The sequence below is a fragment of the Folsomia candida genome, unplaced genomic scaffold (genome assembly GCF_002217175.1).
Source record: "Folsomia candida strain VU population unplaced genomic scaffold, ASM221717v1 Fcan01_Sc004, whole genome shotgun sequence".
NCBI classification, from domain to species: Eukaryota; Metazoa; Arthropoda; class Collembola; order Entomobryomorpha; family Isotomidae; genus Folsomia; species Folsomia candida.
In genome coordinates this window covers 9,974,481-10,000,000 of record NW_019091196.1, presented here as the reverse complement: position 1 = coordinate 10,000,000, position 25,520 = coordinate 9,974,481, and the positions used below count along the sequence as shown (strand labels likewise).

At 37.3% G+C, this 25,520-nt stretch overlaps 5 protein-coding genes across 5 annotated transcripts; 2 read left to right on the top strand and 3 right to left on the bottom strand.

The window, feature by feature from the left end:
* Window positions 1-9,003: 9,003 nt before the first annotated feature.
* LOC110848839 (lateral signaling target protein 2 homolog) lies at window positions 9,004-10,360 on the top strand. Its single transcript, XM_022096166.2, has 2 exons — window positions 9,004-9,235; window positions 9,329-10,360. Exons 1-2 carry the CDS (start codon window positions 9,224-9,226, stop codon window positions 10,250-10,252), a joined length of 936 nt encoding a protein of 311 aa, XP_021951858.1. The 5' UTR covers window positions 9,004-9,223; the 3' UTR covers window positions 10,253-10,360.
* LOC110848840 (methylenetetrahydrofolate dehydrogenase [NAD(+)]) lies at window positions 10,294-13,819 on the bottom strand. The gene is made up of 8 exons (XM_022096168.2): window positions 13,123-13,819; window positions 12,514-12,728; window positions 12,420-12,457; window positions 11,508-11,570; window positions 11,320-11,409; window positions 10,812-11,021; window positions 10,651-10,734; window positions 10,294-10,573 (listed from the first exon to the last, which is right to left on the bottom strand). Exons 1-8 carry the CDS (start codon window positions 13,167-13,169, stop codon window positions 10,394-10,396), a joined length of 927 nt encoding a protein of 308 aa, XP_021951860.1. The 5' UTR covers window positions 13,170-13,819; the 3' UTR covers window positions 10,294-10,393.
* A 2,621-nt stretch (window positions 13,820-16,440) lies between these two features.
* LOC110848377 (luciferin sulfotransferase) lies at window positions 16,441-19,344 on the bottom strand. The gene is made up of 5 exons (XM_022095581.2): window positions 18,673-19,344; window positions 18,470-18,575; window positions 17,997-18,322; window positions 17,270-17,364; window positions 16,441-16,946 (listed from the first exon to the last, which is right to left on the bottom strand). The coding sequence occupies exons 1-5, from the start codon at window positions 18,890-18,892 to the stop codon at window positions 16,656-16,658; spliced, it is 1,038 nt and encodes a 345-aa protein (XP_021951273.1). The 5' UTR covers window positions 18,893-19,344; the 3' UTR covers window positions 16,441-16,655.
* Window positions 19,345-19,531: 187 nt separating this feature from the next.
* Window positions 19,532-21,402, bottom strand: LOC110848278. Its single transcript, XM_022095452.2, has 5 exons — window positions 21,255-21,402; window positions 20,929-21,106; window positions 20,309-20,860; window positions 20,136-20,234; window positions 19,532-20,069 (listed from the first exon to the last, which is right to left on the bottom strand). Exons 2-5 carry the CDS (start codon window positions 20,987-20,989, stop codon window positions 19,978-19,980), a joined length of 804 nt encoding a protein of 267 aa, XP_021951144.1. The 5' UTR covers window positions 20,990-21,106; window positions 21,255-21,402; the 3' UTR covers window positions 19,532-19,977.
* Window positions 21,403-21,432: 30 nt separating this feature from the next.
* LOC110848273 (transmembrane protein 245) lies at window positions 21,433-25,448 on the top strand. Its single transcript, XM_022095447.2, has 10 exons — window positions 21,433-21,659; window positions 21,753-22,376; window positions 22,473-22,763; window positions 22,824-23,142; window positions 23,218-23,377; window positions 23,447-23,748; window positions 23,822-23,986; window positions 24,048-24,270; window positions 24,348-24,518; window positions 24,608-25,448. Exons 2-10 carry the CDS (start codon window positions 21,784-21,786, stop codon window positions 25,060-25,062), a joined length of 2,679 nt encoding a protein of 892 aa, XP_021951139.1. The 5' UTR covers window positions 21,433-21,659; window positions 21,753-21,783; the 3' UTR covers window positions 25,063-25,448.
* Window positions 25,449-25,520: the final 72 nt, after the last annotated feature.

The window sequence follows — 25,520 nt, the reverse complement described above, 5'->3', positions numbered from 1 at the left end:
ATTTGTAGTGACAAGACAGCACGGATATAATAAGATCACTCAAGTATTTAACAAAATTAGACATGTTAAGATATTACATAATCTTGTCCGTGTTTCATAATAATGACCTTAATCTAGTAGACAATTGGTGTGGTAAATAAGGCTTAAACTGCTTTACTGCATATATTTTGGGGGCATCATCATCATCAAAATAGAAAACAAAAGACAAGCCCTATTCCTCTGAGTGGATTGGATTGGATTGAGAGAGCACTTTACTGCAAGAACGACGAAATTCATGGATCAGCGATTTGTTGAGCACTTTTACCCATTTCCAGTGGAAAACAACGGTTATCCTGTTACTTACTTTCACCACATCAAAGTCCGACCAAATCGGCTATTTCAGTCCTAACTGAATGCACTTCTCCTCCTTCTACCCATCAACGTCGTCGTCATCAGCCTTGGCAAATCTAGGAGCTCGTCAAGAGCATATTTCCCGTGGCCAGTGTGGGATAATATGTAAGAGAAAGCTACGTATACAATGTAAAAATAGTTTGCAGAAAACTTCTACCCAAATTAAATTAACTTTTGAACATATTGTAAACAAATAAATCACGGTTTGTTTAAAGCGCATTATTTGGTAAATATTTATGTATGTAAAATATCGCGTGTTGCATAAGCAGAGAAAAAAAATTATCGATTTTTGCCTTATTTCTTCACTGGGAAAGAAGTGAAAGTTGTGCAAGCAAGGCATTTCAGATGTTTTTTTCATGATATGAAAATGACACCACTATCCGAAATGTAATCTGTTTATTTGCATGGGACAAATATCACGGGAACATTACGCTAAAATATTCAGCAACCTCTGGACATCTGCTGTGCCGTCAATTTGCATCATCAATTTACGAGATATTCCACTCTGCATGAAAATCTCGTTTGCACCTCACTTTCACTTTGGCTCGGTATGTTTGTGCATAAAATAATGGGGTGGACTGGACATTCACGTGGGATTTAATCTGATATGCATGTCCTTCTGCATGGACAACGAAACCTTGTCTGGCTATTTGATTTGATGAACTTGATGTCATAACAGAGATCACGCGGACATGAATTTGTGCTTAAGGTGAATCAGATTTGAATACATACATATGTCCTACTAATTGATATCAATTTCTTAAATTTAGCTCGAAATATGAGTGCCATTTTATGAATATTTATCGTTATAAATGCAGAACGCAATACAAACGGTACTTATTTCTAACGAAATATGCACGAAACAAATGAGAACCTTGGAGTGAGAGGCGTGTGACTGTGGTAGGAAATTCTAATTCCATTCCTGAGTGAAATGCGGAAACATTTCAGACAGCAACTATTTATCTGATGTCAAAATCCTGTGTTTCAAGATCGTTCTCTAAAAGTTGGAAAGATAACAAAAGTTCAATTTGAGATTTCTAAGTAGAAGTGAAGAAGAACGTCGACTACTCAAGTTATATCTGTGGACACAATATTTTCATTGTTTAAGAAGAAAATGTGCGACATTTTGACTGCTTTTCTAAGGCCTAAATTAATGAATTTCTTGTGCAGCTTGAGCTGTATCAAAGAAACAGAGCTGGATTTTAACAATGGAAAAATTTTCCTGGTGTAAATTTAGATAATATTGAGAATAATGTTTTTGAATAAAAAACAAGTTTAATTGAGTTTAATATTTATGCAGGTTTTGCAAGCTTGGAAATTTGTGTAAGAAACATTTCGGAAATACCTTCGTCCGCCAATTCAGCACCTATTTTAAAATTTGCATGTATAGGCAAAGTTGCTAATTTAAGTAGAAAATCGCTTGTTAGACAAAAACTTGATTGTTAAAGGAAAATCGATTTAGAAAATTGTTCCCCTCATTAAAACTTTTTGATTGATATAGCCCTTCATCAGCGGATTAGTTCTTATCGTTTGAAATATGTTTGTCCGCGTGTTTTTTTTATCTCACCTTAGAACTAAATATGTAAATTACTAACGCGATTTTCTTCGTGCTGTATGTACATTAGTTTGGCTTTGTTTATCTTTTTATGAACAAAAGAACTTGTTGAAAGAACTGGCGAAAATTTCAACTCTATAATAACAATGAATTAATATAAGTACTTTGTCAGTTCTGTATTTAATGGAACTTTCTCTTATTTTTATTCCGATTACTTACTTATTTCTTTTTTCCCATAACAAAGTTCGCAAAGCAATAATACGAAATATATAAGATGATGAAATGAAGCGATACACTCAAACTTGAGAAACTTTCTCTTTGAACGTAAATACTTTTTACAAAAGGCTTTGATGTGAACGGTTGGTTTGCATCTTTTCTCTAAAGCTATGAGCAGAGAAAGATCGCGAACTTGGTAATAATTGGTTTTGGAAATACGTGTTCCAACTTCAATGATAAGTTCCAATAAGAAACACGAGGAAAACTTTTACCAGGTCACCGTTCTCACTATGTGTATGAAATTATCCGGATCTAACCCAATGTAAAATTTGGGGTTAATCGCCTAATTTTGTGAAAGTCATGGGGGTCCCTTCTTACATTTTACTATGGAAAAATTTCAAGAATTAACGACTTCACGTGGTTCCCTTTCATTTCATATTTTTCGCCGAATCTAATTCAGGATAAATTCTTAAAATCCAAAAATGCGGTAATATTACTATGTTTGGTTTTTAGGTAACTAACTTTCTACGTAATAAGTGTGTTACTTAACATGGAACTTTTTTTCTATCTATCTCGTTAAATTTTTGTGTTCACCAATGATTGAAATCTGTTCCTGATTTCAATCGTTGATAGACGAACACAATGGTTACATAACGCCAGATAGCAAAAAGAAGTGAACTATTTGATTAATTTGCTTTTAGCCAGAAGAGCTTTCAAGAAGTTTAAAGCGAGGAACTGATAAGAATTTCTTCTCGAGTTTTTCTTTGCATTGAAATGTAAAGAAAGATAATAATGCATTATCATCTTAGAATTTCATTTCGTTTGCTAAATAGTTACAAAGTTTTTCTCAAACATTTTAAATTTTGTGTGATTAATTATCAGAGAGAAAGTAGGAGAAAGTGCAGAAGTACTTGCCTATTTATAGTATGCACATATTTACTAACTTTTCCTTTCATCGTCCAGTATGCATACATTACATGCTATATTGCGGATACATACTTGTTTATAGAAAATTGCAGAGCTATTTTCAAAAGATTTGAGAAATGTTTATACAAATTATAAAGCTAGAAAGTTATAGGTCATCAAATTAAAAGGTCAAAATATATATGTAAATACCCAATGTACATATCGTCAAATATCAATGTACATAATATTATATATATATTTTTAATGCGTGTATATGTAAATGTTTATTCATTCAAGTATAGAATTGTATTCACAGAGAATTGAAAGATATTAAAGATATGTACATACAATGCATGTTACATCCCAGTTTTCGATTTTCTCCCATTTCTTCTTATTTCACCTATTTCATCCCACTTTGCATCATTTCGTTTCGTCAATGGTTTCTGCATTTGTTGAATGTTTGGTATTTTTCTCTCTTTTCAATCACTATACTCTAAAAGATAAGAGATTGTAATCCATCCATACCCATCGTATCAGATTCACTTTCCCCACGCAAGGAAGCCTACGAATGGACGACACACCAAAGTAATTTCGATCTTGCAGACAGTTCCATCAAGAAAACTACGAAGAAATCTATCGACTGAGGTTGTCTTAACTATTTTGAATTTCAAGAGCCCTTCCGAACCCAGTCAACCGGGTAAATTCTACGTTTTCCTTTTGCAAACCAAACTCTAATTTAATTTAACTCAACTTTTTTTCTATCTTCTCGGCGAAACGTTTGTACCACAGGTCTGCAAACTCGAATTTATTCATGACAAGAAGGTGAAACATAAGAATATGAATGACTGGCATCACTCTTTTTATCCTGCAGAAAGAAAGGTAAGTCCAAAAGAGAGAGGAATTCAAATCAAACTTTTGCAATCGATACTAAACTTTCTTTTCCTGTTTCATCGATATGATAACAAATTAATTCGCCTTCTTGGGCTACATCGGACGTGAGTCAGTTTCAAAAGTTTGCTCGAAATTTGAGGAGGATCGGGATTGAGGAATTTGAAACGTTGGTGTATTGTCTAAGAAAAGACCTGCAGGGGAGCTTGATTAAAATCAAGTTTCATGAAAAGGAAAACATTGTCTGTTTAACATTTTGTGCTTAAAACTTGTCGGATTTTCATAAATAAGTAGCGAGATAGTTCAAATTTTTGCTTACTTATTATATATCAGTGTGGGTTCCATCAATTTGTTTAATACCCACCACCCACCCACCCATCCTCTATGAATGTAGTTTAAGGATTACCTCACTCTCGTTATGTCTGAATGGAAATATTCGATTTTTATGTGATGTAATACTTTACGATTCTACTAAAACTCCTAGAAAAATATTTTATGGTGACGTTACACCGTAAACTATACTAACAAAGTGGGCGAATAATTCGGTTGGGGTCAAATTTATACGGATTTGGTGTAAAAGTTGTACCTTTTTATGGACATAAATCTTTTACTTTTTATTAAATTATTGATAAATTACAAGGGAATAGTATCCCCATCATGGTCTTTCTACATCTGAAAATATAAGCCTGCTGCTGCAGGTACACAGGAGTTGAATCGATTTTTTCTACAACTTGCCCAATACATAAATAGAATCTCAGAAAGAACAAGTTTTTCGGACTGGATGGACACAGATCAGCGAATAATGTTCATGCGGAGTTATCAAGTTAGTCCAACGCTGGAGAAATCTCCCATGGGCTCAATCAGGTTGCCGATAGACAGATACGAAAGCAATCATCAGCCGTGGAGTATCTGAAATCTGAAATATTTGGACGGAAGGAATATCACTGTCTCGAAAAAGAAAGTCTTCAATTCTACTGGTCAGACGATCAGGAGAAGAACTGAAGTCTACCAAGTCGTGAGAAATTGAGCAAGTCAAAAGACCGAAACGGATCCTTTCAACTGAGGAAGTAAACGATTTCTTGAACTGATGTGAATCTCGACCAGATTGATAACACGACGATGATGATTATGTGATATCTTACTTGTTCCATCCGTCTTATCCGAAATGGATTCCCTACTCGTTTCTCCTACTCGTACAATATTGCGAAACATTCATCCTAACACAGGAAGACATGAATGGAGGTAGAAGTACCCTATTTCATCTCTTCTTCCTTTTCATGAAAAATTTATAGGAAACGAACAGGAAAATATTGGGCACATTTGTAACTTAAGAATATTCCATTTTCTCTTTTGTTTCCTAAATGTGTCCTTAAAAAGGGGAAAGTTGGCAGAGCTCCATGCATGCCCATCTCGTATTTATTTATTTTTACTCCAGAAAGTTGATGACATTTCAGAGTAGGGACGGTCTGCAGCGTAAAAATTAAATAATTAATAAACCGTGGTAATAAAGTTTCTGTGTCCCATCTTGAATTCCTTATTATTCTCGAGTGCGTGGGGAGAGGAGAGAACAATAAACATTAAATATCTCTCCACTATACGTACCTATTTTGTGCTGTGTCCTTATATATACATAATATTTCTTCAAGTGCTCTTATGACCACTTTGTCGCACGTGGCCATTAAATTTCCACTTTAGAATATCTTGGTAATGGAATATTGTCAGAGTTCTGCTATGTAAAAGGGTAAGTTTATGTAGGAGAAGAAGGCTTTCACTTTCTATGCTCTACTTTCTTTCGCAATTCTCTCCTCCAATCCAATGTCATAACTGGTTATGATAACAATGTAGGATAAATTGGAAATAACAACGAAACAGCCACATTCAAGAGAAAAGCGGAATTGTGGACGGAAAGAGAAAGAGAGAATCTCAAAATACCACAGTAGAAAAAGCAACAGAAGGAGAGAGGTAGACATTTTTGAAGAGGTTTGAAACTGACAAAGGTCCCGTATTCTGAGCCATTTCAAATTTTAGTGGGGTATAACTTAACATACTTTATAAAATAATAATACGCAGTGATGACTCTATTCGAAATTATGTATTCTGAGAAATTTAGCATAACGCGTATACATAGTATATCCTCTCGCACTGTATACGAGTGGGAGGATATACGTACGTACGTAGCTGTTATGGTACAAATGATCTTCCAGAAGAACGCTCCCTTGTAGGATATTATCCACAATTTGGCAAAAGAATTGCCACTCTGAATATTAAACAGTATTTCGGGGAGGATATGCATGCAGATGAAGGCTGAAAGAGGAGAGAAAGTCTGTTAAATTTGGATAGGAGGAGGACGACCTAATATGAATTCTATAATCACAGCAGCATGTCATGTCGGTGGTGGTAGGTAATAGCAGTAGTTTGCCTTATTTAAGGCAGTAGCTGACATCGCCGTAACTCTGCTTCCACCCGACTGGACCTCACTCACTAGTGAGTAGGCAGGAGGGAGGGAGATAAGAATAGGATAAGCCTGCGATTCTGATCGAATTTCTGTCAGGATTATCCCTTCCAGATGGTCGATGCACATATGTAAATTTACAGAAGGGGATCAAAGAATACCCGGTCTGTTTGTTATAAAGTTCATTTCGTTGAAGCCATTTGATTTCGAGAGGACTTTTGCCGTAGGCTGTGAAAGAAAGGAAGGAAGGAGAAAGTTTTGTCATTCGAGGCACGACGGGATGAGATTTATTCAGTGGATTCAGCTATAAAAAGAAGACAATAGTTTTGTGTGGTGGTATGTACTTCGAGTGGTGGTGGCGACAAGATGTTGTTCGAAGGTTTTGACACATTTGTCCGAATTGTATTATGAACTGCTATCACGCACCGGGGGGTGTAAGGTATAATAAGAAGAAGGGGATTTCAATCAGGTGAATTGGTCACTACTGAATGAAATAATTCACTTCTTTTAAAGACAATTGCGAGTATGAATCTTTTCAGGAGAAGATGCAATTCTACGGAAATTTACTATTTATTATGGTTTGCATTTTATAATTAGACCGTTTTCTAAAGAAATGTATACAAAAACGGCCTAATTTTAAAATACACACCATAAAATATTGAGCAAAGTGTAGTAAATATTTATGCAAATCTACATACTACGTCTCAACGGGACTCTACAACCACTATTTTGTGTCGGTAGGACACACAAAAGGAGAAACAAACTGAAACGCCTTAGCCAATTTGTCAACTTTAATGTCCTTCAAAATTTACACGTCTCATCCCAGCCAAGTCTTTGTATTTCTTCTTGCCTTCTTCTTACTTAAATAGGTACACGGGCCTTGTTTCAATTCCCGTCTCACACTTTCCTTGAAGGGTTCTCCTGCAACAAAGTAAATAAGTATCTAAATTGGGTAAAGGTTACTCCGTTCGTGATAGGTGAGCGGGTTTAATTGCCATGAAAAACGGGATTTCCGTGCCATGTTGAAACTTCTTTCGCCTACTCTCGACCTCGACGTCATCCTCTCCCATTGAGCAGAATTACTTGGTGAAAGTGAGTCTCGGATGAAATGAGATAGTGGGATCTGAAGAAGCGAAGAGAGAATAATGGATGGATGGATTGGAGGAGTAGATCGCGTTTAATTAGACAGTGGAAAAGTTTAGAATTTGTCGGAGAGCAGGTAAACAAATGCACGTTTCATTCAATTCATCCATCGCTTTCTCCTCCAGTTGGGCGGCGGACGTGAACTATTGAAGGAAAACGTGTCGCTCTTTCTTGGATGACTTTGTTCTGCAAACTTGTTGGTTTGGGAGTAGAGTTTGGCATTGTCGTAGATACCTTTGCTTTGCCAGTACCTTGGAAAGTTTCGTTGTTGCGAACTAAGTATTTATTGGGGAGGGAAAGAAGAAGAAGAATTAGTACGAAAGGATGGAAGGCAAGCACTTTGTAATAGTTTAAGCAATGGGATGAGCAGGCAGTTTTAAGGCATGTATTTAATTGTATCTATTTATGTAGTGGATGGGTGGATGGAACTGTGCAAGTAAACGGGATCAATTAATCTGTCTAGCTATTTATTATAATTCACTCTTGCTTATTGTTTTGTTTTGCGTTTATGTAATCTAGTCCAATTTACGGGCAAGTTTCAAAATGAAGGTAAACTTTGGATTTGAGATTGTTACTTGAAGTATGAGTCACTTAAGAGGTGCATTTCACTGGAAAATCTTAATTATTTACGTTAATATGCCATTTCTTGGAATGACCAGGTTACATAAGGCGAGTTTACGTGGTGGTGAATATAAATATCTGAGACTGAGATTCTGAGTTGTTTGGTATAGAATTTATGTACTTGCCTCTTTAGGATACGAACAAAGTAAAGATTGACATGGATGGGAAAAAGGTGTGATAAAATACCAATCTCATCTTTTTTCTCCACCAAACACTGGTCAAGAATGGATGCCAACATGTGGGAACAATCTCTTCCATTCGACCAGAGAATTGCGTTTGGATGATGGCACAGATTTGTCGAATTTCCAAACAAGTGTGAAACCTAGTCGGTTGGTGGGTTTGTCGTTTTCGTGAAGTTGTGAAAAATAGCACACATTACGCGTTAATGTCGTTTTACTTCACTTTCGCTCTCCACTTTGTGCCATGATGTCACTCGTCAGTTTTTATCAGGATGGAAAATGCGCACTTGGCTAAAAAAATTGACCCTTTTATCAATTTTTTTTATATATATTTTGTATTTACTAAACGTGCCCGGATTTCCGTTGATACATACAAAATTATTTTTCATGCTCATGATAAGTAGCCTGCTCAAAATGGTGTACAAACGTCATACGTACAAATGAAGTTAATTTGTCAATTGGGATTTGTCCAAATCGTCATCACACACTGACCGATCGTGTGTACACATTATATCACACGACTGTTTTCTAATGTGAACACATCTTTTTTGCCCTCTAACAAATTCCGTATTTGTCCAACTCTGACTTTATGGTGGTGACTGAGGTCTCGAATTCGAAATACATACGTGACATGCACATGTGCGACCATATAAATAGACAAATGGATCCAATTTCCTCACACACAAAAGTGACTCTCGCCCATCGCCACATCCACATCGCGTCGACGAAGCGAGAAGACGGGGAAAAAGCACATTTCCTTAAAGACTTTTCTTTGCCAAACCACTTTGAGTTAAGACTGACTGACGTTCTTTATTGAAATTTTGAGGTTTCCTTCGTCTCAAGGGGCCTCGTCTGCACCGATCTGGCTGAAAAATGAAGTTTTTGGTAAACAAACGCTCCACTTCACAAACATTTGAATTCGCTACTTCTTCTTTTTTATACATAGTAGAAGCTTGTTTGATTCCTTTGAAATTTTAGATTGCAATACGAACCTTTGTTGTAATATTTGGAGCTTCAGCTTTCACTAAGGCGGATCATCATCACCTAACCCCCCAAGGAAATGAGGATGATAAAGGTGTCAGCATTGTGGAGAGTATTACTGTTTCAAATTTCAATGCGAGTAGTCTAACCGTGGGTGGAAATGAGAAAGATGAAGAAACCAAAGACGGACAGATTCATAATAAGACGACGATGACGAGTAGTGTCAGCAGGAACAACAACAGTTCTTCTGAGCAACAACAAGAGCAACATGTTTTCGAACTTGGGGAAGTTGAAAATTCGACAAACTTTTCCGACAACTTCAAGGATAATGAACTATCGACAGACCTTCTTCCTCCACCGATTGGTTCATTGTCTCAATTTTCTGATGATAACTTGGAAACTTTAGCACCACCCGAGGTCCTCCCAATTCTTCCTGACATGGACGGCTCGTTGACAGATACCGAATCCAATTACAGTGACGACCCCGAAGAAGAAAATCCTCCCAGAAAGTCGACCCATAATAAGGGCAGGAACTTATTAGAAGGGGAAAACATGGATACAGCCGAATTTAGTATTGGTATTATGCCATATTATTGGCATAGTCGACGCTATCACAGACCGGACCCTGTGTGGTACCCTCCAATAAATACGCTTTACAACAATGACTATGACCGGAGACGGTATCGTGGGTTTCCTGCGTTTGCTTATCTTGGGGGGAATCGTCATCACCACCACCATCGTCCCAGCCATCATCACCATCATCATCACGGTCACTCTCACAGTGGTCATTCTCACAGTGGTCACTCCCACGGTGGTCATTCTCACGGTGGAGGTGGTCACGTTCATGTAGGAGGAGGTGGTCATTCGCACGGAGGTGGTGGTCATTCCCACGGAGGAGGTGGAGGTCACTCTCACGGTTGACGACATGGAGGTCAAAGATTAACGAGATCATACAAACTAAATATCTCCCCAAAATACTTAAAAAATCTTTATTACAAAATATAAATAAAGTCAACTACTTAAATTATACTCCAACGTCCTCTTCCTCCACCATTCATTTCATTACTCATCGTCCCTGTAGTTTTGATACAACCGAATGAGATTCCTCTGCAACATGGCGATGGTAATCTTGCCGATGGCCGGCGCATAAAAGGACGCCCGGTGCTTCACATCATCCCCAAAGTTATTCGAACCCGAGAAATTTATTGCTATTACTCCGTCCTTTAACAGCTCCGTTGGAACCTTTCATTATTATTATTTCCACCATTATTCCCACCACTACAAGTACCTCTGTAATGCTTTATGGCTGCTGCCCTTACTTTGAAATTAGCCGAGGGCACTCCGGAAATCACAACGTCGGAAAAGGGCAGAACATCCGTCATCTTGTAAGACGTGTTTTTCGCCTGAAAAACAAAATCGTTTACATAAATGTTTTCAAAACTTCTATACAAGCACATTATTTAGCTTCTTATGTACTCACTTCATGAGTTGAGAACTGGAGGCCGGTTCCTCTATGAAATTCCTGGACATCGTTAATATCCACGGAGAAAACTTTTGCCCCGTCGTTCGCAAGTAATGCAGCGAGGGGCCGGCCCACCACTTCACTGCGGTTTATGACCGTAATCACTCTGCCATGGAGGCGATTTCCATAAGGTAGGAGACGATTATAGGCTGCAATATGTTCCAAGATCTGCATACAAAGTATGTATGCAAAAGCAGATTAGACTTTGAATATGAGATAATTTATATTTGATGACGAAAATGTGTGCGAGGAAAAAACTTTTCACTTTAAAACTTCCTCAGGCTTTCATTTAAAAAATAAATGAGGATATTTCAAAAAGACTTTAGTGGGGGGGGAAAAACGACTATTTTTTTATGAGGAGGATATACGGTCGTAAATTTTTACAACCATTTATAATTGACCTGAGGGGATGGCTCTGTAATAAGTCGTGTGTGATGCAAACTTTATTTTTAAGGAAAAAACTCGCCTTCACGATGGCCAACGGCGTGCACGGGATGATGGACTTAATCTCTTTCCCTTCGTCGAGAAATCGTACGTTGTGGTACATATTGTAAATCTGGGAAGAAAGGTTTGCGTAAAGTATTTTTTAAATTCTATTTTACTTATTATTATATAAAAAGGAATAATATTTGCATAAATTCTTCTCTTCCTCACATATTTATGACAGAGTCCTTCCACGTCTTTCTTGGCGCTTAGGACATTTTGCAAATATTGGTCCTGCAAAAAAGAAAACGATTTAATATGAGTCACATGTGTCGCAAACGACGAGCAAACAATGACAAATCTGCACAGAAAGGAAAACAGTTTAGGATTCATGTGACCTAAACATATGGCAATGCAACTGTCGGAACTGTGATATATGAGACGTTTAATTTCATTATAGGCAACTACATACCCATTCCTGATGGAGATCTATCAAAAAGGTACGATTTAATTTAAAACGGTTTTCCATCACGAAACTGAACGCGTGACATATTGTTTGTGTAGGAAGAATCTCAACTTTGTATACATTATGTGTAACAGGAAGTTATGTATTATATTGTCTTCCTCCGTAAGTGGAACAAGTCAAGCAAGCATTTTAATTAAAGTGAAAGCATTTTTATTGTTTAGACAAATTCCGGAACAAATTCATGCACAGAAATACATAAAAAGTGCAAACAGGTCGTCGTAAAAATTACACGGGGAAAACCATTTCACTTTTTATGGCGGTAAGTAAAAGGTATCGTTTCTGACAGCGTGGTATTGTCCGGATTATTCTACTTTATGACTTGGGACATAAACCTGTCCATGGATTTAGAATGGATGCTTGTCTAATCCGTCTCAATTAATAATAATAGAGAAAATCCCGACAAGACTTAAGGGTTACATCATATCCGTTATTTTATTCTGGGCCCTTGTTTACTCAACAGGATATTAAATCGGATGTTGGTCGAGGTTGGGAGAGAATTAAGAACCAACCAAATCCGACGTGGGGCAAGAAGACAGGGATAAAAATATCATCAGAATGCCATTGAGAAGAAAGGAAATTGATTTGATTTTTAGCTTTTGGCTTACGACTCGACATACCTGACGAGAGTTGAAGACGGGATAATAGACAATGATACCTACCAGATTGGAAAGTATGTAAGAGGAATTTCGTATTACGGATTTTCTTTTTTACCATGAACAGAATTGTCTTCATTTGCCTCGACTATTTTCTCCTCCAAGTCTTCCTTATCCACGTGTCGAAGTTCGTAGTGAATCCCGACAGCGAGACAGGATTGAGCCGTGAGAGCGGAATATGTTTTGGCTGTTGGGTCAGAATTAGACAAAAATCCGACCAGCTTGGGCCCGAAATTGAGGTCCTCTTTCTTTATTGCTGCCACTATTTCCTCCCTGATTGAGTGCGGCGATATGTTAAGAGTCAATTTTAATAAATTGCTTGCCTCATTTTATATATAAGTAGAGCATATTTTTTTCATGGGTAAATTGATATATGTACGGTCGAAAGGAGAACACTTCTTCTTGGCAAAGGGGAAACTATTTGCAAGTAAAAGTAGTTTCGAGATATAATAAAACTTTGTCTGGGAAATATTCACGAGGAAGAAGTCATTTTTAATACAAGTTTTCTCAACATAAAAACAAAATCGGATGGTGAGAATGATATGGAAATATGTTAGGTACAAGGGCTACTAGAGGTTTTTTTCGATTTCCGTTCTATTTTCGAGATGGAAAGTTTCGTAACTTTTTGAATATTGTTTTGTTATGCAAAAAGGATTGTAATGCTTACCTGAAACTATCAGCGATCTCTCCAACGTCCACAATTTCACAGGGCATTGTAAATACGTTCTTTTTAATTAATGTTTTTTTTAGGAAAGATATTAAAAATTAGAAAGAGTAACGAGAGATGTTAAATGTCACAATATCGTCATAATGAATGATATTAATGAGAGAGCTTTACCCTACTAATGATGATAAGTATGTGCTTATAATCTGAAAAACATCTGCTGTCTGGGATGCCATGTGATGATTACATATAATTTAATCTCAGTTTAAATGACTTCACTTTATTTAATGCAAGCGCATGACTCTGACTTCGTGTTGATTGTATTTAGTCAGAGACGAGATGTAAGTAAATGAGAAAAGGGTTAAATTTGTAATGCTCCCTGAGCACAAATAGAGATTAACATGCAGTTATTCGAACACAATGGTATCGACTTTAAATAGAGAGTCGCCCGAGTACGAGATTATCTCTCCGGGCCCATTATTTTGAAGGATATTGCTGACAAAGGAAGAATCGATACTTATTTGCATCCTTATATTAATGAGAATTATTAGTATTTCCATGTTATGTAATAAAAATATCTGTATTTGGGTACATTGGAATTTTCCATTCATTCCTGCTTTTATATAGTCAATTAAAAAAATCCAGACAAAACTGGTACCCAGCCACACATTTTCTTAATGACGCAAGTCTTCAGCTCAGCACACACACGAGGCCAAGAATAGAAAGCTTAATCATATTTGTCTTTTTCAGCAGTTAAAAACTTGAGACTGTTTACACACACTTTATCATAATCACCAGACCACCACCACCAACCACCCTTCCACATATGTAGGTACTTGCTAAACGTGACAAAGTCCATACTTTTTTATTCTTCTGCGGACATGAAATATTTACGATGAGAGAAGAAAAAGAAGAGTCTCAAAATGTAATCGGTCCTTCCCCACCATTAATATCGCACCCACCGTGAAGAGGGCTGAAAAGCCGATCCAATTTCAATATTTAGAAAATATACGAGCTCAGAGTTTCCCATCATTTTGGTAGAAATTCAATTTGCATAACGAGACATCTGATCTCCCTTCACACAAAGTTGCAATAGGAGAAAGTAGAAGGATTTTTTATTGCCGTTCTCTCATCTTCCACATCCCGTTGTCCCTTCTTAGTGTAAACGGTTCGAGGATAAACATTAGGATAGGAAAGGCTATAACTGACTGACTGACGTCGTAATACCACTCCTCCTCCTGGATATCTTCTTATTTAGATCGGGGTGTAGGCCGAACGTTATTACGAAATCGGGATTTCCAAATTCCACCACAACTCGTCAATATCACCTCTGAAAGTAAGTTTGGCGTGCATGCAAAATACCGCTGGAACGACGATGTGTATCCAACCAAATCCGGAGAGTTGCCATGTTTCAAATATTATGCGGAGTACGTACGACAAATAATGTGGCATTGCATGCATCGTCTCTGTCTCACAAATGACATTGTCACACACAAAGAGAAAATCCTGCATGGCTATATTTGCTGTGTGTGTGGTTGAATAAATGTCATACCTGATTTGATGGGTGGGTGATAAAATTGAATTGCGTGTGGCATCATTAAAGCAGCAGGAAACAGCGACATGAACCAGTTTTGTCCTTCATATCAAGAAAGTAAAGGGGATTTACAGTGTCGTAAAATAAAGCGACTAAATTCATCCGTTATTGCGTATTGTAGGGAGAAAAATGACAAGAATGTTGTACAAAATGGTTATCTGGGTGTTGTTAGATATGTAGAAAAGAAAGAATGAAAAATTGTTGAGGATTGCTCAACAATTGAGATTTTCTTTTGGATTAAATGGCCGGAACTGGTGCATAAAGTTTTTCAAAATGGGGCTACTCATGTTCTGTCTTTAGTACGACATTATTTCGAAACGGGCCCATCCTTATTTAGCATCTGCCCACTAATGAGGCAATAGTGGTTGGTTACATGGTGAAAAGTGTGAACTAATGAGGAGTAATTGCTGGTGAAAGAAGAATTGCAAACTGGACTGGACCAGAGACAATGGCCGAATCTGTCTCTGTGTCCTCCTCGTTTTTCGCAGTTCCGTCGTCGTCGTCACAAACACAACTATTTAACCGAAACTGCGGTGTTATGGTGTCTGTCTGGAATGTTTTCTTCTTTCTCCACTTTCTTTTTCGGTTTGGTCGAGCAACTAATCTCTGCCTTCTGCCTGACTTGCCTCGCCTGGCTGATTCTCCTTTCTCTGCCACCACACTTTGTATTTTGCTCTGATTTCTCTATTCCCACAGGGGCAGCAGGGACGTCGTCGAGTTGATGTAGCTTGAAGCTAACTTTTTAAAAGGAGGTTATAGTTTTAGAAGAAGAGGAGAGTGCAGTAGAGAAAGTATAAAAGTATCGTCGTCGCCTTCTTTTCATGGTGAGAGTATTACACGCACAGTTCAACCAGCCGTACTTGAACCGAGAAGGATGTTGGAGCTTTTTTATGGGGTTTATAACTTTACTTTTGATTCTAGTACTTATCATGTCGAATTGGCTGCCTATTTTTGAAGACAGAATTCGGTCAAGTATTGATTTATGTGGGTTCCTTGTAAAATGTTGACATTTTTTCCTAGTAAGGCGCTGAATTACTGACCATCATGTCACTCAAAATTGATTACATGGGCTTAAAAAGGCTTAAAAAGGCTGTGATAAGTATTTTTTATGCCTCAAAAAAAAAGTCGTGAAATTTAACAGTAGGGATCAAAAGTTGTGACGAGGTTGCATTCCATTCGTTGAATTGCACCATAGGTCGTGATTCCTTCGATTGTTTCTTAACGAATTTGAGTGCCCACTTGCCCAGAGGACGATTACAGTTTTTTTGGCCAGTTCCACGTCGTCCTTATTGGTCCAAACAGTTATAAAAGAATGTTGTCATTTCACTTAAGTGCAGATTCTTTTTCCATTAGTTTCTCTCACTTTTAGGACCCTTTTAACTTGATGGAATGCAATGACCGGGGGTTTTTTTATCATGGGAAGAAGTCCCTTCTTCCTTCAGTTTCTTCAGGCAAGGTTGGATTTTCTGTGTAAAAAATTCCACCCAGAGAAAACTGGGACTGTCACGTTTGTTATGTTTTCTTTCCCAGCCGAAATTCAATTTGGTACGTGTCAAGGAAAAGGGAAAATAGCACCTGTAGCTCAATTCAAATTCTGCAATTCTGCAACCACACAGGTTGCTTGACGGGACGGGAGAAGAGTAAAAAGAAGATGATGAAGAATAACAAACTAGAGATGAAAATATCTACGTAAGTAAATGCAAATTTTATGCAAAGGATGGGCCTGGTTTTTGGTCTGGAATTTTGTTTATATTAGTTTGTTAACTCTCGTATTTTTATATAGTTTGAACTTGATTAAATCTTGAGATTAGGGAATTGCGCAGGATCCACACCTTTTTAAGAGATGAGATTTAGAAAATAGGGAAATATTTCGCAATGGGGATGGATATCTTTTTGGTCACGCGATCACAAAATAATATACAAAAATTGTGTTATTTATCATCTAGTACAGCCCTTCAATCCTATTTTCTGCAATCCATGCGTCCATCTTGGCCACTATGGCCACAGAAAGTTCGTCTTGCCAAGACCCAACTTTTCCTTTTCTCATGAAAGTCGAGTCGTACGTCCGCCCATGGATTTTCCTCAAGTTTTCCACAACACTCTCCTGATTCACGAAGGGGTTGACCTTCATCTTCTCGAAACTGAGATGGTCAGCCAATTTCCGAACTTGTTCCGGACTTAGTTCCGCTTTTCCAAGAAATTTCGCAGTTTTTTGAATCACTGATGGGAGGTCCTGAAACAGAGTAGAAACATGTTATGCATATATTTAATAATATCGTCAAACTCTTGGGGGTTGACTTTGAAAGGTCACTGGTCTAAATTATGGAAAGTTTGACAAACAAAATACTTAATAAAAAATTGCCTAGCCTAAAAATAAACTGTTGGAAGTATGTAGGTGGTCCAAAAAAATCTGTTTTTTAAAACATGAAAGGGACATTATACACATCACCGTTTTTCACTATATTCAATTTCGCATTTCTTCCTCTTGTTCCGTTCTTTCATTTCATTATGCATCGTTGTGTGGGCAAGTTTTAATAAAAATGCAGATTCTCTTACCTTCTTCATGTCTTCATAAGTCAAGAAGAGGATGTCATCGCGATCTCGACGTTCCCAAAATTCTTTCAAATGAGTCCAAAAAGGCGAGCAGAAAACTACAGGATAATAAATAGAATATAATTCACATTATTACATATATCACGGCAGGCACGACACACAACAATACACGAGGACTAGAAATAAAACGAGATCGAGATTCCTCTCCCACTTAAATTCCTAATGGTTTCATTCAAATGGAAATATAAAGGAGGACATATTATTATTTTGCATTTTCACTGCTGCACTGGACCGAAAGTCAGGAAACGCGACGAGCCAGAGAGAAGAGAAAGCGAGCATCATTTTCATTTATTTTCACAGATCCACCAACCAGACAAGGACAAGAAGGATAATATTAAGCAATTGCAATTGCATGCAACAGCCATAAAATTGAATGAGATCTCAAATGAGGGTCCACAGCAGAAAAAGTAGGTGAAGTGAAAGTCCTGCTTTCACTTCCATGCATTATTTGGCACAATCTCTTCCCCATCATTCCTGGGAAAACGAATGGGTGGAAATTTCACTTAAATTATCTCCTCTCTGGCCTAAACCCTAAAAGTATAAGAGTTTAAATATGTTTCGCCTCTGCAGACAATTGGCATAGAAGAAAGCGTGACGACGCTGTGGTAAAAGTCGTGATATAACTTTCACCACATGAAAATCTTCTCGTCGAGCAGAACAATGTTGTTACCGTTGTCCGTGATAAATTGCTCCGCAAATTGTTCCAAAGTTCCACCGTAGCCGTCGAGAAGGCAAGAGTGGTGGTAGAAGGATGTGCAAGTATCCTTCGGATTTCTGGCTACATAGATGATCTTCGCCTTCGTAGACTTTTCAATTAGTTGAGTGGGAAGGAGGGAAAAATGTAAATGACATTTCAGAAAACGTGGCGACGCCATGTTCTCCGCGAGGGTGAAACTGTCCTGGAAAAAGTGTTTCTTGTCAGAGGACACTGCCTCGTTTTCAACCACGTTTTTCTCGATGATTGATGCGAGCCGGGGGGACCAGTTGGCACGAACCCTGGAGGAAAGAATTATTAGGGGATAGGAAATGATCAAGGCTTTATGAAGGGAAAAGTATTTAGTTTTATAAGTTGGGAAAATGAGGATAGTTTTTTTCTGAGAAAGAGGAATTAGGATAAATTGGAGCTATGTATTAAGTACTTACTCAAAGTATGGAAATCTTTGTCCCAGGTCCTTTTTCGCTTTCTCAAAATCATCGTCACCATCATCATTCATCATGCACCAAACGAGTTCTTGAGTCCATGTTGTTCCTGAGGAGGAAATTTTATAAAATGTTTTTCATGTATGCATGAATTTTCAGTATTAAAATTTTTATTCGATCTGAAATTGGTTAATTATTATACTCACCAGTTTTCGGGAAACTCACGACCCATACGTCATCATCTCTAATCACAAAGTTCTTTATGCGGTCATAAAACGACAAATAACTTCTGGCAAACACTCCCTTCGTCTTCCCCAATTTTATGTATCCTTCATCATATATTTCTGGGGAGCAAAGTTGGTTCCACTCACGACCTTCTTTACTGTCCAACTCGGCGTATTCGACTGGTGATAAAGGACACGTCATGACTTTTTGTTTTTACTGAGCAAGAAAAAAATGGTCAGAAACTAGAATTAATCCAATTCGTCACAGAATTTTGGAACGGATGACGGTTATAAAAAATCGTGACAAATGTTGTGGAACTTAAATGCACACACATATATAATGCATTATACAACATGCATCATAATATGCACGTAACTAACTGATCATTATCATGGCATAAAATCTAGGTCACAAAATATTCATGGTTTAACCACAGAGTTTAACAGAGATAGTAAACTGGGAGCAAAAAAGATTAATAAAATCACTCAATTCACAGACACATTCATGGGAAGGATGAGACCAATCTAGATCCAGATTTATTCTACAGGCAAAATTGCTTCTCATTAAGAGGATTATGAACCAATTGGGTTAATGTTGATTTTAACGACATGGACACACACAGACCACAACTGTCGTCAAAACTATACTGAATACTTGAAAATTGAGAAGTTTTAGTTGAGGTTGAGATGACACAACAGTTAGAATTACCGTTAAAACTTGCATACATTTGGTTTCATGATTTCATGTGGCTTTTAATGTGGGATGGATCATTTTTTGTATTAAAGATTCAATGCCTGGGTTGGCATAATAAGTGATTCATTACGTATGTACATAAATTGATTTGACATTGATATTCATACATGCACATTATAATCTTTATTATACAAAAAATCCGAATTACAGTTAAGTCTGTTAAAAAATTTGCTCGAATTACTTTTAGTTAAAAATACAATTTAAATGGAATGGACATTTGTTCATTTAAAAATACATGCATCTATTATTTTGTGAAATTATCAAGATAGGGTATTATTTTATATTACAGTAATATCAGTGCGGTGTTCATCACTATCTTTAAGATATGATCACAGTGAAATCAGTACGAGTAATTACATTAAATAGTTATAAGGTGACATTATATTGACAGGTAGAAGTAGTAGGAGAGAGACAGTGATAGGAATACAACTAAAATTTTCAGGCATGCAACGCTTCTCGATATTGATATTTGAATATTGAAACATAATTAGTATTCATTCAAAGAATAAGAGATTCAATGCAAATCTCAGGAATCAAATCTCGTTTGAATCTTCATCGTTGCTGACGTCCGTACTGTCTTCGTCTGAGGAAATTGACGGTAACATATTGATGGCAGATAAATAATCTGAAATATTCACGAATTGTTAACTGTGACACGAATACTCATCCTCAGATGTATGTATATACTCACCAGACATGAAAGCTGAATGGCTAGCAGGATCGTATTTCAAGGTCGGTGGTTGTGAAATGATCGGGTCATCTTTTTCATATTCGAGATCGCATACCCAAACTGCAAATAAATATTTAAAAGTGTTCGATGAAAATATTAAGAGTTATTTTAATTATATATCTATCTATGCATACCTTGATTTTCAACACAATTTCGTGTAGCATATCCGGATGGAATTGTCTCAATTTCCGGGTAATTTTCATCGTCATCATCATCTTGTTCTTGATAACTATCATCGAGTCTACCCGTCCACGTAAAGTCATCATTAATTCTTGGAATGAGTTCATCTTCTTCTTCAAGGTTTATTTCAATCGGGGATGAAATAATATAATCTTTTAAGTCTCGGATTGAAAAATCTCGCAAATACTCTTGCTCTGGGTACCAATCGTCCCCATCATCACCGAAATCGTAAAATTCGTTGAGATCCTTGAGCGGCTGTGAAGGTTTCTTATTATTACTGGGAACCGAGTTGGATCGATGCTTGCCATTTGTCTCATTATTATTAGTAGTAAGATCCTCGATAGAAGCGATGCTGCGAGTAGCCTGTTTCTTGATACCGAGAGGGGTTGGTTTTTTGAACCCAAAACTGGGAATGTTCCCAAGACCCAGTTTTGATTTCTTGATGCTGTTTGAAGAATCACTTAACGCACAAGGTTTCCGAAGTCCACTCGCCATACCAAATTTACCTAAAAAATGGCAAATTTAACATCTACTAGTTGGTCAAGTTAGCAATTCAATAATATGCAAGCAATACCCTGGCTAATGGTTGGTGGGATGTTATCTGCAGCAGAGAAAAAAACGTCATTTTCTTCCATTTTGACGCTTGATTTTTTCTGTCCAGCCTGTGGAATTAGACGACCGAATTCACCGGTGCTGTTGTGATGTTACGCAGCGATGACCTTGTATGTGTAGAATTCCTGGAATCCTATAATCTAAAAATTAAATTTCGAATTAGAAAAAAGTAAAGTTCCGTTATAAAAACCATTTTGCATTTACTATTCGCTTTCTAAATTTAATTTTTGGTATATTTTCGCAATAATGAATCTTCACCCAATAATGATAATAATCAACTAACTTTACCTTGATAAAATCTGTAAAATATTTATGACATATTATTAGAAACCAACAATTACTCGATTATTTAATAGCAAATTATAATACTTCAAACGGAGCGAAGAAACGACCGACTTTTACAAGCAAACGGCAACTTGTCGACGACGCAAATGAGAAATTCAGGCGGTATCCCGTCTCAAAGCGAGTTTTCGTGTTTACATAATGTTTGTTGCTGCAGATGATGGAAAGCAAACATCTGACTATTTTGACTATGCTGTATTTTTGGAAGTGACGACATTATGAATAATTAAGCCCCAATAGTTAACCAAGTCATTAAATTATCTCCAGTTGACCCAAAGTTTCACTGAAATTCTAAGATTGTGGATATTGATTGTGATGCGACTAACAATTATGTCATACATGAAGAAAAATGTAAGTTTGTATATTATCTTTAAATATACGTCCAAACATTAATTGTACTAGAAGTTACAAATTGTAACTTACAATACCTATATAAATTTATAGAACACCTGAATAATAATCATCATCGAACGAAATGGAGCATCCTCACAAAATTCGGAGCACTTTATCCCTCTCTGACCTACGATCTCGTAACCTTAGCTCTCTGCTCCCCTCAGGTCACGATAAGGCCTTAAAGTACGCCTTTTACAATGTAATCGCTCTGGTCCTCACTGGACTCTCAATTGTTGGCTTGTGGGCCGTATACTGCATTCTTGAGCCTTTCATCAAATCATTATTGTGGGCCCTTCTGTGCGGAAGTGTGCTTTATCCGTTTAAAAGAAAATTGGTCGAAACAACGAATGGATGGATGAGTCGTGTCAAGAGTTCCAAAGTTCCCTTCGTCCTTCAGGTTTTGTCCAGTCCGGTAATAATTGCAGATTCGGTATCTGACCAGATTGGGGATTACGTCTCGAATTATTGGAAATCTATTGGTGGAGCGTTCGTTTCATTTTTTGCTACTTATCTCATCTACCACAACCCCCCTGTGACGCTGGGATTAATGCTGCAATGGATTATCTCGACGTTGTACTCCATAGTTTACACGGTGCTGGGATGTGTTCGAAGCGAAATCGTGTTTGCATTGATAATTGCGTATGGTGGACTAATTATTCATACGATTATGATCAAGTAAGCATTTCGAATTGAATTTTAATTAAGGAAAGAGATCTGTGGTGTGGTATTTGTACAGGTCATAACTAATTTTGATTTTGAATACGCTACTAGAAGTCGTATAATCACTGCTCCCAAAACTGAAACAACCCTCGGCTTGCCTGATCAACCAAAGGATGAAGTTAGCAAAGATGTCCCGGATAACATCACTGTAACACAATCTGGAGGACGGATGGAAGTGTCGGAAATGGAATTGCTAATTTTGAAAGTGCTTTCTATCGTGACCTGGACCGTGACATTTCTATTCATCTGCCGAAATTTACCTTTCACTATCCTCCTCCCGTTCTTGGTATGCATGGGAGCAGGGACTACTGCTTACTTTCGTCAGAAGACAACACAATCAAGGTTAATACAAGTAGTTTAATTAGAGGAATCCCTATTATAATTCAGTTTATTTCTTTACAGTTATGCAATCCCCCACATCTCTATGTTGGCAACCAAGCTCGTCTTGGGGATCGGAAAATCTCCTAAATTAATAAGAAGTCAAAGTTTCGACACGACTGGTTTACCATTTTCACCCTCCACCCCCAAACTTAGAGGTGAGAACTTGCGTGAAACCGTTTTACTTCAGAATATTCAAGCATCCAAGCTAGTGAGTCCAGATCAGACGGATACGAATACACCAATTCAAGAAGAAGACATTTCTGAAGATGAGACGGACTATGCCTTAATTGACAGTAACAAATTCTTGTACGGTGTATTTTTGGCGTGTCTTGTGGTTCAAGTGAGGAAATTTTCACATTCTTCTAATCTAAACTATATAGAAAAATGTTGGTGAATTTTATCTTTATGATTGTAGGTTTGGCATCATCTTTGGTTAGCACGCCTTCTCCCAATTCCTGTGCTCTACTATGGAATTAAAAAATTATGCTTCAAGTTCGGAATAATTGAATTTCTAAAGAAAAATGTTCGAGACCCAGTGGCATCGTTTTACGAAAACGAAAAGGACGAACTCAGTGGTGAGTTTGGGAACATTTTGCATAAAACTAATATTTCATACTCATAAAATTTATATTATGCAATCTCAGAAAACGTGTTCCCACTACCAGTCCGAGTACTACTGAGGATTATGTCCATTGCTGATCGAAAACTTTGTGAATTTTGTGAAGCCTATCTAGATCCAGTCGCATCAACAGTCATTTTAGTTGCTGTTCTCATCATTACGGTTTTGTTCTTCGTATTCGCTGCAACTCAAGTGTACCTTGAGGGAGTCCATTTAGCCCGTGTTAGTATCGACCTTGTCAACTCAACAGTGTCTCAACATCCAGAAATTTCCGAAATGTTACCTGAAGGGTGGGAAAGTATGATGGGATCTGCAGTTGATAATGCGGTAATTTATCACCAAAAATTAATGTGCGATTCATAGTTTCACGTTCAGTATTAATTGACAATGATTTTTGCAGTATGTGTACGGAAAAGAATACATCACAAACACGATCCGGGATTCGATAGAAGAGAAAGATCCTCAAAAGGCAAGAGAGATTGAAAACCAAGTGATTGAACTTTGGGACAAAATATATTTATCCTGGAACAAAACTTGGGAAGGAACGAGCAACAATTCTAAAATGGTAACCATTTAATCAATATTAATAACTTTCATTGTTACTTAAATTGTACTGTATACAACAGGAATTTGACGATCCCGATGGAGGCTCTGGCATAGAATGGAATGAGCTGTTAGAAACGGGTAAAACGGTTCCGAAACTTTTAGACTATTCGGTTTTTCTGGACTATGCTAAAGCAAATTTTGGAACAATGATGTCGGTCGTGGAGACCGCATGGGGTATTTTGATTGGAAATATATCAATTGCCTTGTCTGCTTTAATGTCGATTTTCTCGGTGGTTTTTGGAGGTACAATCTTTTTTCTAAAGACTGGAATTTTATAATGATAAAATATTCACTATTTACAATCTTGTAAAATTTATTAGGTGGATCTGCAATTGTAAATCTCATGTTAAACTTTATCGTCTTCTTCACCGCTCTGTTTTATCTTCTCAACTCATCAACATCCGTGTACAAACCAGTAGAAATATTTCGATCGAGCATTCCAGGAGATGGTAAATACAGTAGCAGATTGCTTTCCGCTGTTGAGGAATCAGGCAAGTGACTTACCATAGACATAAATATAATGAGATATCCAAACCAACGCCTTCTTTTAAATAATGAATTGATGCCTTTAAATTTGCAGTGAACAGCGTATTTACAGCATCTCTTAAAATGGCAACGTTCTACGGAATGTGGACCTGGTTAATTCATAGCTTGTTCCAGATCAACATCGTTTTTGTACCATCTCTGCTCGCAACACTTTTTGGAGCCGTTCCTTTGCTTCCTCCATACTGGGCAGCGTTGCCAGCAGTTCTGGAACTATTTCTTATTCATGGGGAGTGGACATTAGCAATTTTGATGATGATAGCTCAAATCTCCCCCATATCGATGGTTGATACTCAAATTTACTCTGAAATCAAGGGAGGAGGGCACCCATACCTTACCGGCTTGGCTGTTGCGGGTGGAATTTTCTATTTTGGCATGCAAGGGGCTATTGTCGGGCCAGTTATTTTATGTTGCGTGGTCGTTTCTGTTAAAATGGGGAGCACCTTCTTACAAGATACTGGTGATAAACCAACCCCTGCAACCCCAACTTGATAACAAAAATCCGCCATTTTCATTATAGTAAGAAAAAGCTTCTTACATGATTAACAAGTGCAATTTTTTAAGTCTGACTAAAATGGGTCATAAAAAATGACTGAAATCTGATAAACTCTACATTATGTGCTTAATCGCTGTGAATTATGACGATCAAATGTGTTATCTACTTAATGAAATGCCTTATGAATGACAATAGTATTAACCTCAAAAGCTTTATTACTACTATTCCACGTTGAAGGAAATGCGAGTATTTACTGAAACAACTCTGAATCTTCTCTAAATGAAAAATACCCGTTTGCATGATATTATTACAAAAAGTACACATACTGTAAGAGTGCTACCCTAAACTTTAAAATAATAAAGCAAAGCGTCCACGTATCAAATATCCACAAGTATTTATGAACTGATTGGATTGCATGTCTGGAGAGTTCACTTCTGGAGAGTGAGTTCAAATG